The 14,925-nt window shown below is 43.5% G+C and overlaps 1 protein-coding gene across 31 annotated transcripts in view; it reads right to left on the bottom strand.

Annotated features, from left to right (window-relative positions):
• Rims2 (regulating synaptic membrane exocytosis 2) overlaps positions 1-14,100 on the bottom strand; it is a 377,964-nt gene extending 363,864 nt beyond the window's left edge. For 10 of the 31 annotated variants that reach the window (XM_057791769.1, XM_057791772.1, XM_057791767.1 and 7 more), the window contains exon 1: positions 13,747-14,099. In XM_057791769.1, the coding sequence (XP_057647752.1) occupies positions 13,747-13,922 (176 nt within the window). In that variant the 5' untranslated portion in view covers positions 13,923-14,099. Of the gene's footprint in view, positions 1-13,746 lie in introns of all 31 variants that reach the window. The other 21 variants (XM_057791781.1, XM_057791782.1, XM_057791783.1 and 18 more) reach the window with 6 other exon arrangements.
• Positions 14,101-14,925: the final 825 nt, after the last annotated feature.

Below are 14,925 nucleotides of genomic sequence, written 5' to 3'. Positions count from 1 at the left end.
CACAACAGAGTTAAGAGCATTATGACTAAAGAGATCAAGAAGATTATCAAGGGTTATGTTAAATGTCCACGGAGTGAAGTAGACAGACCCTAAATGTTTACAATCACATTTGAGAACTTGTTAGTAAACAACATGGTATCAATCCAGTCCTACCAAAAAATAAATACTATAGTGAAACTGAGGAACTAGGAGCTTTGTAAGGGATGGCTTCCAGATGTGAGGGCGGGGACTACAGAAACCAACAAGGACTGGAGGTGAGCCTGGACTAGCAATACTGGAAAGCAATCCTCAGAAGAAATAAGGGAGCATGTCTGAACAGAGCGCCTGTAAACTGAGTCCAAAAGCAAAGCTGTCCACAACACGGGGCACAGAAGACGAAGAGCGGATAACATAACTTCATTATCTTCTGGCATTCTAATCGGCCAGCGTTTCACACTGACAAAACAGAAATGAAGTTGAGAATAAAGGAGCCATTTGACATAAGTCACATAAATTAGCCTCCAAAAGTACATAGCTGACGGAGGTAAAGTGGAATAGATAAAAGAAATATGTTACTAGCATTGATTCCAATACCATTCAGCTGTATGCTTTTAGTGTCTGCTGAAATTAACTTCCAGGTCCTATCAAGCTTTTTACCTTCAGTTTGGAAACAGAATTCAACCATCAGCATTAAACCTGGTGAACTTCTAATATGAAGTTTCAATACATTCTAAAATAAATCTTTAGAAATATATATTTTTGACTTTTCATTAAGTCTCTGTGCTGTATCTGCTTCTAAAGCAAAATAACTGTCAAGATATAATACATGAACTATCAACTATAACTCTCAGTTAGATTAAATTATAGACCAAAAGCTTATGTCTCACAAATTCATATCTTAAAGTCTGTTTCCTCAATGTCATGATAATAGGAGATGGAGCACTTGACAACTAGATTTTACGGGTAGAGCCTCCACCTAGATCAGCACCTCTATCTGGAAAAGAAAAAGCACTGGAGAGCCCCTGTGCCCTCAAGCCATCAAGAAGAAAGACACACACACACACACACACACACCAGAAAGTAAGGGAAGGGTCAAACAATAAATATATCATTGCCTTGATTTTAGGACCTTCCCAGAAACCTGTGAAAAACTAAACTGAAATGAATTTATTTTTCATACACTTCTGTGGAGCGTAAGTTGCCCGGTTTATTATGACTATACCAACCCACACACACAAGGAAGGGTTCAGCTTGTTTGTTATGTGGTAAGCGGAGCAAGCCTTCCTTATAAATTCTGTTCAACAACTCTAGGACTGAGCTAAGACTCAGCTTATACCAGACAACTAGTGAGAAGCTGTTAGCGTACAGCCATACGGTCCGGTACCAGGAGACCGGGGATTTAGCTCCTTTCTTAAGAGTTCCCATGCAGAAGTACACATCAATAATCCTAGCACTCAGGAAGTAGAGGCAGGAGGACCAAAAGCTCAAGGCTATCCTTAGCTACACAGCAAGTCCAAGGCCAGCCTAGGATATATAAACCCCTCAGTAAATTCATACATGCATGTATACATACATACATACATAAGTGGACATAGCATGGAAGTACCTCTGTAGCTAACTATTGCACAGTTATGAAATGCAAAGTTTTTTAAAAATTAAATAGCAAAAAGTTAGTTGGATATGGTGGCGCACACCTTTAATCCCAGCATTTGGGAGGTGGAGGCAGATGGATCTCTAAAAGTTCAAAGCCAGCCTGGTCTTTAATTCCAGAACAGCCAGGGTTACACAGTAAAACCTTGTCTCAACAATAACAACAAAAAAAAATGAGAAAATTTATATTAGTCAAATTTAGGAAAATAGGCATTCCAACGAAACAGGGTGATATTACTCATGACAGTTACAACCCCAAAGCTGCAGTGACTTAACACCAAAGCCTATTTCTTACCCAATGGAAGCTAATGAGAACAGAACAGGACAGTCATCCACTAAGTCAGTGCCACGTGAACCTATCCAGATGTGAGCAGAGCTCACAAAGTTGGGCCAGAGCTAAGGGCCATGATGCACAGCAATAACTTTCTGAAGAAGATATAGCCGGGCGGTGGTGGCGCACGCCTTTAATCCCAGCACTGGGGAGGCAGAGGCAGGTAGATCTCTGTGAGTTCAAGGCCAGCCTGATCTACAAGAGCTAGTTCCAGGACAGGCTCTAAAGCTACAGAGAAACCCTGTCTCAAAAAAAAAAAAAAAAAAAAAAAGATATAGCTCTCCATAACAAAATTCATTTTTAATGGAAAAACATTAATTAGTTCTTTCAGGCTAAAGACAGCTTTTGGGTAACTGAAATTAAATGTGATAAAACGGGCTTTTCATCTATGCTCCTGGGAAACAAACTATTAGAAAAATTATGATAGACTTCTCACAAGCCAACAAGACGAGATGGATGTGAGCCTCATCTCCATCTGTCAACTAAGTACCAAAGCACGGAGCACCACTCTGGCCATCCTGCTGCACAGCTACACAGCTCGCTGTATTGTTTTCTAACTCTTTGACTATTTTGCTGCATAACTACATGGCTTGCTGTATTGTTTCTTCCCAGTAGCCTAGATTCAGAACGCATGAAACTGCCAGCTACTTTTCCCTTCCAGGTACACATGAGCTTAGTTGGAAAGAAAAACTGTCAAAGGCTTCCCGTGCGTGCCTTACAAAAAGCAGCATGTATCCAGTTTTAAGAACAGACCAAACGGTGTTACATAAAAATATTAAATGTTTATGATTTAGAAACTATGTAAAAGTTATTAACTCCAAATTCCTTTTAAAAGCATTTAGATAGTTACATGAAAATATAAATAATGTTTTCAATACTTACATAACATACATGTAAAATATTCATAAAATACAAACTGCATAAAAGTTGATAACTTTTAGTCGACTTGTTTTTTTTATTATAGTAGGTACTATAGATAAAGTAACTGAACTATCATCTCACACCTAGGACTAAACTTAACTGTCTCCTTTTTTTTAATGATTTTTTTTTAATTTTAAGTGTACACATGTGTATCTGCATGCATTTCAGTTCACCACAGAAGCACGCAGCCAGAAGGTGTGCAGTCCTCTGTAGCTAAAGTAACAGGCAGGTGTGAGTTGCCACGTGGGGGCAAAGGACCAAGCCTGAGTCCTCTGCAGGAACAGCAAGTGATCCTAACCAGTCAGCCATCTCTCCAGCTCCCTAACTGGCCCCTGTGACAACTTAACTTCTGAAACTATTTCTGAAACCACCATAAAATCCAAAAAGCTTCCTCTTCATTTCATAATACACATTCTAGAATTTTGCAGTAATTCAGTAATCTAGTAAAAAGAGAAATAAAGTTCATTAATTTCAATATTCCAGTTCTATAGCTAATTTCTATTTTTCTAAAATTCATTCATATCTTCAAATTTTTCTCAGAAGTATGAACATATACCTGACAGAAATTTATTCTAATTAAAGCTAGCAAATAAGACAAAGACTGCATCAGAAATTTAAAATGTTCAGAACTGAAACAAAGCCAGAGGGTGAGTGACTCTTGAGACTACTTTATCAGTGGGAATAGGGATGCTTCGTAAAGGAAAGACTAGGAGTTTTGAAGGGTCACATAGCAGCCAGGCTTGGCGGTGCACACCTTTTATCCCAGAGCCAGGTGGATCTCTGAATTTGAGGCCAGTCTGGTCTACGATTGAGCCCCACCAAAGGTGGGGAGGGGAGGGGAGGGGAGGTTTACAGCAGAGTTTTCCAGGCTAAGATGCAGCAGAGTTCTTTCTGATTAAGAATCTCTCTCTCTCTCTCTCTCTCTCTCTCTCTCTCTCTCTCTCTCTCTCTCTCTCTCTCTCTCTCTCCCCTCACTTTTGGTCAGTTTGACTACTTCTCTGTTTTCTGCCTCACCAGGACATTACAAGTTATAGAGTTAATTCTCTAACTCATATTTGTTTGGTAAAACTTAGACAAACGAAAGCAATATAAGAAGTTACTGTGAGAATGTGGGGAAAAGGGAACACTCCTCTATTGCTGGTGGGAGTGCAAACTGGTACAGTCGCTTTGGAAATCAGTATGGCGATTTCTCACAAAATTAGGAAACAACCTTCCTCAAGATCCAGCAATACCACTTTTGGATATATACCCAAAGGATGCTAAATCATACTGTAACAAGGACATGTGCTCAACTATGTTCATAGCAACACTGTTTGTCATAGCCATAACCTGGAAACAACCTAAATGCCCCTCGACCAAAGAATGGATAAGAAACTGTGGTACATTTACTCAATGGAGTACTATACAACGGAAAAAATAATGACATCTTGAAATTTGTGGACAAATGGATAGATCTAGAAAACATCATATTGAGTGGGGTAACCCAGACCCAGAAAGACAAATATTATATTCCCTCATAAGTGGCTTTTAGACATAAAACAAAGAAAAACCAGCCTACAATTTACAATCCCAGAGAACCTAGGCAACAAAGAAGACCCTAAGAGAGACAGACATGGACCTAATCTACATGGGAAGTAGAAAAAGACAAGACCTCCTAAGTAAGTTGAGAGTGTGTGGATCATGGGGGAGGGCAGAATGGGAGGGGAGAGGAAGGGGGGAGTGGAGAAACAATATAGCTCAATAAAAACACTTAAAAATAAAATAAAATGTTCAATATTGAAGAAGAAGAAGAAGAAGAAGAAGAAGAAGAAGAAGAAGAAGAAGAAGAAGAAGAAGAAGAAGAAGAAGAAGAAGAAGAAGAAGAAGAAGAAGAAGAAGAAACAACTATCCAAAGAACACCAGTCCTCGGCCTAGCAAAATTTAGAGAGCTGCCCGTCAGTGAGAGGAGAAGGCTCATGTGGCAGTCAGTGAACAAGTCCAGCATCTTACGAGGCTCACCTGAGTCTCACACACAACTGTCATATCCTGGAAATTCTGGATTCTAACTTTTTCCAAATTTACCTTGACTCCCTACCATCTAACTTTGTGTTTTCATCACTTAGCAGCAGGATTGCTGGAAGAGTCTGCTAACTGGAACCCTGCTCTAGTTTTACACTTTCTCATTATCATGGCTGTAAGAGTGTTTGTTTCCCAACTAAGATCTCATTCTATTGTGCCATTGGTTAAATCCACCTCTACTGCCGTTATGATGAAACTCAAATCCTAAGAATAGTGGACAAGGTCTCTTAAGAACTGACCCTTGGCCTCTCTCCAGTCTCCTCTGATAACTCGCATCTATCTAAAGCATGTGCCCTGCTGAACCATTCCTTAACCACGCCCTACATGCTACGCATCTTCCCAGTCGAAGAACTCCTTGGGTCAGGGATACTTGAGAAGGTTTTTGTTTAGAATAGCAACACTTGCCTGTACAGCATCGCTTTGGGACAGAAGAGAAATCATCTACCTAGGACAGGCTGAGAAGCTTCTTCTTCATGTGCTTACGTCCATGACGTACTGGACACAGTGGCTGCCTAGCACTTACTGTGTGAAGAGTTGGCTATTAGCAGTATCTGGATACCCAGAGAACTCTGTATGTCATCAGTCAGAGAACACTGAAGTCTAGGAGTAAAACTTCAGATACTTTAACTGGATAAAATGGTAGCTTGAACAACACCCAAGAAACAACCTGCTTATAGGATCAGCTGGAATGCTTTTACTATGGTTATTACAGACTGAAAACACCTCTAATGAATTTTCTTGATGTCTTATATTATTTTGTCTTCCTATGAAACATTTAGTCTATGAAAGGCATAAACTGTTTATATCCAGTGCATTTTGTGTGGATCAAGTACGGAGGCACACACCTGTTATACCAGCACTCCTGAGACTGAAGCAAAACAACCATGAGTCCAGGGCCAGCCTGGGCTATGTGTCAAGACTAGGGAGCCCAGGGCCAGCCTAGGCTACATGTCAAGATTGACTCAGCAAATAGGAGCACTTGTACAAAAGATCTGATGACCTAACTTTGTTCTCCAGAATTCATGAGGTAGCAGAAAATAACTAAGTCTCGAAGGTAGACGGACCTCTGCAAATGTAGCGTGACACATGAGAATACCTGTAGTCAGACATACATGCAGAGACAATAAATTAATTAATTATTTAATACTTTTAAAGACCTGAAGATACAACTATCTCCTAGGTAAAGAGTGTTTGCCTAGCACAGACAGTACCCTAGGTTCAATCCTGGAAGGAAAAAAAAAAAAAAAAGGTGATCTGTACATCCATCCTATAGTGGCATATTTGTGTTTCAATAAATAAAGCTTGCCTGAAGATCAGAGGGCAAAGCAGCCTTACTAGTGAGCCATATAGGCCAGAGAGCCTTATAGGCACACACCTTTAATCCCAGGACTCGGGAGACTGAGGCAGAGGGATCTCTGTGAGTTCAAGGCCACACTGGGCTACAAGAGATTGAATCTGTCTAAAAGAGAAAGAGAGCTCACACAACTGTGATCCCAGCACTTGGGATCACAGGCCTTTAATTCCAGCACTAGGGAGGTGGAGACAAGAGCGACAGGGCTGGGGAGAGAGGAATATAAAGGGGGAAGAGGCAGGAGCTCAGGGGAGTGTGGAGTCTGAGGATTCATGGAGACAGAATCTTGTCCTTTCAGTCCGAAGACATGGTAGAGGTAAGAACTCTCCAGTGGCTTGGCTGCTTTGCTTTTCTGATCTTCAGGTTGAACCCCAATATCTATCTCTGGGTTTTTATTATCCGTGCTACAACATCCCCTATCATTCAGCTCCATTACACACAATAGAAATTTATTGATTATCAAAAAGAAACTTTGGAAGCAAAATATTCCTTAATTCCTAAGTTCCTTACATTTCTGGTGAAAATGGACAAGCTAAATTTAAAAACAATTGCAATTGTGCAAATAAATAATTATAAAACATACAAGCTGCATTATATGTCAGCTTCCAAAGTAAATTAGGCATAAATTTTAAAACTAAATTTTATTTTAGAAATAAGTATATTATTAAAAATAATCTTCTTTTAATTATTAGATTTAACCTCAAAGATTCTCTTTAAAAAAGTGTTTACTCTATAAAAGTATATAATCTAGCAGGGTAGACAGACCATAAATTGGGAAACATAGAAGATGCTAGAATAAAAAAGAAAGAAGAACCCTGGTTAAAAGCATAGTCAGCTAGGGGAAGGGGGTCTCTCAACATGCACATTTGGAGGGCAGGCTGGAAGGAGAAGAAAGACAAGTCACACACAGATTCAGCTTTCTGAGCGACAGTTGGAAGATGAGTGTAAGTTCTAATAACCAGGCTTCAGGATTAGCTTAATCTGATAAGACTCTCGTTTATAATAGGAATAAGACAAAGAAGAACATATTTGGTTCAATAACATAATGAAAAGTTAATCACAAAGGGTAACCACAAAGTAGCCTCCACAAATGAGTCACTTATATGCCCTCTGGCAAGCAGTATTTGGTAGCCATAGCATTTTCACTATGTGTTTAGACCCTAGTGTTTAGACTTCCTAAAAAATGAATATTGATGAGAAAACTGCTTCCAAGTCCGCAAACTCCCTTTCTTCAATCCCATGCTTACAAGTTATTTAAAAGTTCATCGAAACCGGGCAGTGGTGGCACACACCGCTAAGCCCAGCACTCAGGAGGCAGAGGCAGGTGCATCTCTGTGAAATGAAGCCAGCCTGGTCCAGGAATTCAGGGCTAGCCAAGGCCACACAAAGAAATCCTGACTCTAAAACAAACATACAAACAAAGTTCCTCCAACCATTGCAGCATCCTAGACACAAAATAAATGTCTTAATTTTTAGAAAACAGGAAGATTTCACCTAAATATGTTATTAAAACATTTTAACCCAGAAAGAATGTTGTCTACAACTAGTAACCAAGAACAATTACTTATTGTACACCTACACACTCAGGAAACTCAGTCCATAATTGTCAGTCCTGCACAATTCATACACAAAGAGTATAGACTCGAGACCCCACAGACTTGAGTAATTTAAGCAAGAGCTTATTAACCAGTGAAGTTTTAGGAAACAACTAAGTTGGTCCATCACACTTGTCTCCACTACCTCTTTATTCACACAGTATAACTGTCCCTTTATTAAAATGTCCTGTCAACTAGAAAATATCATTATCATTAGCTGCTCTCTTTAAAACACAGACTACAGCATTAGATACTTTCTCATGAAAATGCCAAGCTATTGCTAGGATACATCTGAATCCTTAAAAACTAAAGGTTTTCACTTTTGCCAAAGGCAATGGATATTTACAAGGTGCGACGATCTTTATTAAAAGTCTTTATGATTCACTATCATCTGGGGTGCTATGTAGAGAGAGAGATAGATAGACAGATAGGTAGACAGGCAGACAGACAAATAGTAGAATAAAGAAGGCCATGCAAAGCTGATCACAAATCTGGAAAGCATAAATTTGAAACCGTTTTTAAAATCCTGACTAGTGAAAAGGGATGAGAGGATGAATAAGGTCCCAACACAACAAATCATGAACAGCTCCAACAACACATGAACGATTCTGAGCGGTAAGGGAAATATAAATGCTCCTGGACAAACGGAAAAGGCCCTCACTCCCACTGGTAATACGGAAACTGCAAGCTAAATCTACACTGCGCATTTATTGCTGACCACAGGCTGATTTGGCAGGGAAGCAGGGAAATCTCCCCAGTATGTGTGATTCATGCATGCTACCTCTACAAAAATAAATTTAGTATTTATTGAACTTTACTGACTCTTTTTTTTTTTTTTTTTTTTTTTGGATTTTCGAGACAGGGTTTCTCCGTAGCTTTTGGTTCCTGTCCTGGAACTAGCTCTTGTAAACCAGGCTGGCCTCGAACTCACAGAGATCCGCCTGCCTCTGCCTCCCAAGTGCTGGGATTAAAGGCGTGCACCGCCACCACCACCCGGCTTACTGACTTTTTTAAAGAATTTTATTTCTAAGAATTTTCCCAGAGATGCAGTCCTATACATTAAAAACAATGTATCAAAGTACTGTGTCTAGTGGCTAAATAGAAACAACTTAAACACCTAAAAGTATGGCCTTAGTCAAAGAAATTACAAAACGGTCAGCAAATGAGATAGATAATGGCACTGAACTGAATGTGGAAATTATTTCCTACAAAGTAAAGTGCAGGACATACTTGTACTTTTATGTTTGCATACAAACATGCATATATGAGTGGTAGTGGCATATGACTTTAATCCCAGCCCTTGAGAAACAGAGGCAGGAGGATCTCTGTGAGTTCAAGACCAGCCTGGTAGTGAGTTCCAGGACAGCCAGGGATACACATGGAAACCCTGTCTCAAAACCAAACAACAACAAAACACATAAGTATATATGTGTACACACATATAAATGCACGCTCTTATATACACATACATCTCTTGTGCCTAGATTTTATTGTGCATAGAATAAAGATGTTAGTAACAATAATTGCACATGGCACATTAATAGGTAAATAAAATATTTTGTATCAAAAGTATATTATTTATTAAACAATTTTGTAAATTAACTTTAGAAACTACTTGTAAGTTCGCATCATTAAGAAATTTCAGCTGGGTGTGGTGGCACACACACGTATGATACTAGCCTTCAAGAGGCAGAGGTAGGCATATCTGTGTGAGTTTGAGGCCAGCCCGCTCTACATGATGAGTTTCAGGACAGCTAGGGCTATAGAGAAAGACTCTGTCCCAAAATAAAAATTTAGCCAGGCATGGTGGCACATACCTTAAATCCCAGCACTTGGATGGCAGAGACAGGTGGATCTCTGTGAGTTTGAGGCCAGCCTGGTCTACATAGCTAGTTCTAAGCAAGTCAGGGCTATAAATCAACACCTTGCTCCAAACATAAATAAATAAACTAAATACAATATAACATTTAGAACTATTCACATATGTACACAATGTCCTTATTAATCTCATCTATGATGAATATGCTTTATTCTCTTTATTTGGGGAGCAAGTTGTCCTTTTAACATTAATAGAAAATCAAAGTGAAAAATGAGACATAATATAATACGCACCTCCTGAAACACATAAATAGCCAGATGTGGCAACTTGGGACTGGGAAGGTAGAGGCAGAAGGTCTGTGAGTTTGAGGACAAACTGGGTTACACAGAAAGACACTATCCAGTGGGGAGGAAAAAAAGAGGGGCGGGAAGAAAGTTTTTTATTTCTTTTTTTTTTTTATTTATTATGTATACAATATTCTGTCTATATATATGCCCGAAGACCAGAAGAGGCCACCAGACCTCACTACAGATAGTTGTGAGCCACCATGTGGTTGCTGGGAATTGAACTCAGGACCTTTGGAAGAGCAGGCAATGCTCTTAACCGCTGAGCCATCTCTCCAGCCCCAAGAAAGTTTTTTTAAAAAAAAGGAAAAAGAGTAGGAAGAAAGGGAAGGGAGGAGAAAATCATCTCTGTGTTCAAAATACTTGGTATAAAAAACTATGTTAGGTGCATAATAAACCAATACATATTTACTGAATACCTTTCTTTGAGTTTAGTGGTTTTGCCTTCTTGATGCATTTTTTCACAAAAAAAAAAAAAATTAAAAGCACACAAAAATAAAAACGAGAGACAATGGGAATACAACATTCACTAAATAGTTTCTCTTTCAAAACGCAATTCCTCGTTTTCCGCAGAATGAGTTCACCATCCCACAAGCACTGGAATTCATTCAGCATTGCTTCCTAGGTCCCCATTATGTGTCAAGGATGCTAGAGACCTAAACCACAAAAGTGTGGCTCCCCAAGACTCCAAACTGAATCACTGCAGGAACTCATGCGAGGGCTTTGCTTAGACTAAAGGCTTCCTCGGGTGTGTAAGCAGAGCTGGGCCTTGAAGAAATCACTAACAATGAATACAAATCATTTTCAGTTACTTAGGCTGCTACAAAGGGAATTTACTGTAGCAGCCTCAACCTGCTTCTGTGGCTCACCTTCCTCACTGGAAACATCTCAGGCATGACCTTTTAATGTATGCATTTACTCACAAATGATATGCATCTTAGTATTGATCTATATTAAGCACTAATGGGGCTTAGTCTTTTCCCCCATAAACTTTCATATGCTCTTCCTGTATCCCATCTCACCATCTTGTGAGGCCTTGGGTACAAACATCTTACTCTGCATAACACTGTGAGCATGAAACTCACAGATCACAGAGTATTTTTATCCAGCTTTCAATTGCCTCACACATCAAACTATTTTTAACGTAATACTTTTAAAGTATCAGACATAAATTTGAACTTTGGTTTACTTCTCTGTGCCTGTGACCTTCTCTCAGAAGAGATGCTAGCATGCAATGAAATGATAGCACTATCAAGAAATAAAAGACTTTCTCTGTGAGTTAAGAAGCAGCCCTAAAGTTTCAAGGGAAAGGGTAATCACAACTACCCGCATCATTTTTCCTGCAGAGCACATCTGCTATTTAACACCAAAACACCAAACCTGGAACACATTATTTACTAAATGGTCCGATTCTTCAAAATGATTTGCTTCTTGCTACTCTAATTCTGTTATAAAGTTTACTCTGTTTCCTTGTCTAATCTCACTTCAAAAGTACTTTAGAGCCGGGCGATGGTGGCGCACACCTTTAATCCCAGCACTCGGGAGGCAGAGGCAGGTGGATCTCTGTGAGTTCGAGACCAGCCTGGTCTACAAGAGCTAGTTCCAGGACAGGCTCCAAAACCACAGAGAAACCCTGTCTCGAAAAACCAAAAAAAAAAAAAAAAAAAAAAGTACTTTAGATCACATTGAAAGCTATGCAAATAAGTACTTAAATCTGAATCTATATTTTTCATTGATGTGATTTCACATATTATATGGATATGTTTACAGAATGTGTCTACCTAAACAATGTGAAATATATGGACAAACACATGTATTTGCAAAGTATGTGGGTTTACCTGAAGGTGCACACACAAATAGTTAACCTGAAAAACCCTTTAATAACATCTATGCAATAAAATACACTGCTTGTTTTGAGCAATTTTCAATTCAGCAATCACACATTCTATTAAGTGTCCATTTCTTGAAACTGTAAATATAGGACTATATGAAATTAACAAGCCAATAAACTTTATGATTTAATTTACTATAAATAAAACCCATTTCCATTTAAATAATATGTGGGTCAAAGAAATAAAGCCACATTTTATTTGAACATCATTTTGGCAACACTAATTTTGACTATATTAAGAAATATAAATTCATATATATGAATATAAAATTATAATGATCAAAAGTTTAACACTATTAAAGTTGAGCCAAGTTATGAGTATGCTCAAAAAGCTTTTTAAAACTATATTATTTCATAGTTTAAGCTGATTAAATTACTTAAGTATTCAAAACTAAAAGTCAGTTTTGAAGAAGCAATTCTTAATTTCAGTTTAATATGTCAGGAATACATTTGCTCTTTTTTCCTTCATCATTTTGTGAGAAACTGCACCTTTTCCTAAGATACATACTTATTTGATACAAGTTTTGTTACCATAGGCTATGCAAAATATATTTCAATTAAATATGAAAAAAATGAACACGTAGACAAAGTGTGTTTTCATATGTGAAAGAATACTGAATCCAACAACCTGTTTTCAACCCAGGTGGCTGGAGGTCAGTATGCGATTTCTTCCCGCAGAGCGAGTCTACACGTTTAATTGTATGTTTCTATAGAGATTATGGGAAAGTGTATTTCGTGACTTGCAAAAGAACTGTCCCTCTTCAGGCTTACACAGCTTCATTTATATAGTGAGTAACTGGTTGCGAGTAAAAATGGAAAACATGACTTGGATAAACATTAAAAGGTTACACATCTAGACAGTGACTTTCCCGAAGTAACTGAGATGCCAAAAACCATAAAACATTTAAAAGCAAGCCTGCAGCAGCAAATCTCAGCTACCCTGCTACGGTGACAAGGGATCCCCAAGCCAAGGGAAACTCAGTCTGGACAGTTCCCTGGTGCTGAAGTTACGCTGCCTGGAAACCGCCGTCTGGCTGCTACTTTCACGCCTCCCACCCTCGGCAAAAACACAAATCCGGGCGTGCTCGGCTGTGAGCAAACAGAGTAGAACTTGCCGAGCTGGGGACCGCGCCGGGGGAGCCGTCGCCGGCAGGGAGGCTGGCAGGGCGAGCACAGGGTGCGAGCACCCGCCGGGGGGGAGGGGCTGGAAGATGGCGGCGGCCGCACACCCACCCGAGACGCCACGGCGCTTAGGCCCCTGGCCCGCGCCGCCGCCGCCTTCCTGCCGGCCCGCGGCAGCCGTGGGCAGCGCGCGTCTTCCCGGAATGGGGTCGGCGCGGGCCGGGGGGCCGCGGCGGGAACTCGCAACCCGGGCGGGAGGGCGGGCGAGCGAGCGGGCCTGGGCGCCGGCAGCCGGGTCGGCCCCGGGAGCACCTGTGCACGGCCATATTGGATTCCGTGCCCCAGTCCCGGCCTGGGCGCGGGGGCGGCGGGAAAGGAAATGGGGCGCGCGGAGCCCCGGGATCAGCCTCAGCCCCAGAGCCCGAGAAGCCCGCGGGGCCGGCGCCTGGAGGAAAGGACGCGTCCAGAGCTGGCCACCGACCCGCGGCCGGGCTCGCTCGGCGGGCGCCCGCCCTCCGCGACACACACACACACACACCCGCGGCTCTGACAACTCCACGGCGAGCGACCACGGCGGCCGCGGTGGCCCGAGCGGGCGGGGAGGCGGCGATCGCGCCCGGCAGGGGAGCGGCCCGCACGAGGGGGGCGGAGGACGCGAGGCGGGAAGATGGAGCCCGGTCCTTACTTGAGCACGGACTGCTCCTTCTCCTCTTCTTTCTTCTGGCGATCCATGACGGCCAGGATGATCTTCCGCTCCTCTTCCGTGAGGTGGCTGAGGTCCGGCATCTCGGGCTGCGGAGGAGGCTGCGAGGCCGCCGGGATGGCCACCGGGCGGCCCCGGGGCCCGAGCGGAGCCGACATGTTGGCTGGAGCCGCACCACCCTCGGCAAGCAGGGAGGCAACTCCGCGGGCAGCGGCGGCTCCGGCGCGGGCGGCTCGGGCAGCCTCGGCGCTGGGACCAAGACATACAAATCAATGGCCTTCAATCGCGGGCGACAGCCCCCCTCCCCCCCAGGAAAGGAAGCGGGGGGAGGGGAGGCTCGCGGTAGGGTGGGGGGGGAGGAGGGAGGGGAGGGAGGGCCGAGGCGTGTGCGCTCCGGGGAAATGTGGCTCCTTCCCGGGGGCGAAGGGCTGGCAAGTGAGCGAGCGGTTCGCGGGAGCGCGGAGGAGTGCGCCGAGCGGCGAGGGAGGGCACTGGAGTAAGGTGGCGGGGGACGGCGGCGGGTGGGGTGACGGGAGGGAGCGGGCGGGAGGGCGGCGCGCGGGCTGGGGCGCGAATGGCCGGTGGAAGGAAGCGCCACCCCGCCAGCACGACCCCCTGGGGAGTCCCGGGAAGTCGTGCGCTGCGCCCTGCGTGTGTGTGTGTCCCCGTGTATGTGTGTGTGTGTGTCCCCGTGTATGTGTGTGTGTGTCCCCGTGTTTGTGTGTGTGTGTCCCCTCCACCCCGGGGGAGCTGAGAGGAGCGAGGCCGTGGCGCGGCTGTCCCGCCGCCTGGCACGCGTCACCGGCTCCGTCCGGGCCGCCGAGGGAGAAGCCCTCGGGGAAGGCAGCGCGAGGCGCGCGGGGCTGCAGCTAGGGACCCCAGCCCCGCCCGGGCGGCGGGGTCGGCACGCGCTCGCCCGGGGTCCCGACCCCCTCCCCCGTGTCCGTGTCCGCCGAGTCGGCGCTCGGGCCCGCTCCCTGCGCCGCCGCCTCCGCCCTTCCCCCCGCGGCGCCTCCCGAGCGCCCAGGCCCGCGCTCGCCCGCCGCTCGTCCCCAGTCCCCTACGAAAAGGACCGGACCGGCAGGGAACCGGGGGGAGGTCGGGAATGGGACGCGGGTCTGGGGTGGCTGGCGCAGAGGGGAACGTGTGCGCCCGAGCTCT

This window comes from Chionomys nivalis, chromosome 17, assembly GCF_950005125.1.
Source record: "Chionomys nivalis chromosome 17, mChiNiv1.1, whole genome shotgun sequence".
NCBI classification, from domain to species: domain Eukaryota; kingdom Metazoa; phylum Chordata; class Mammalia; order Rodentia; family Cricetidae; genus Chionomys; species Chionomys nivalis.
The sequence above is the reverse complement of the archived record's forward strand: the minus strand, read 5'-3'. Positions and strand labels throughout refer to the sequence as shown.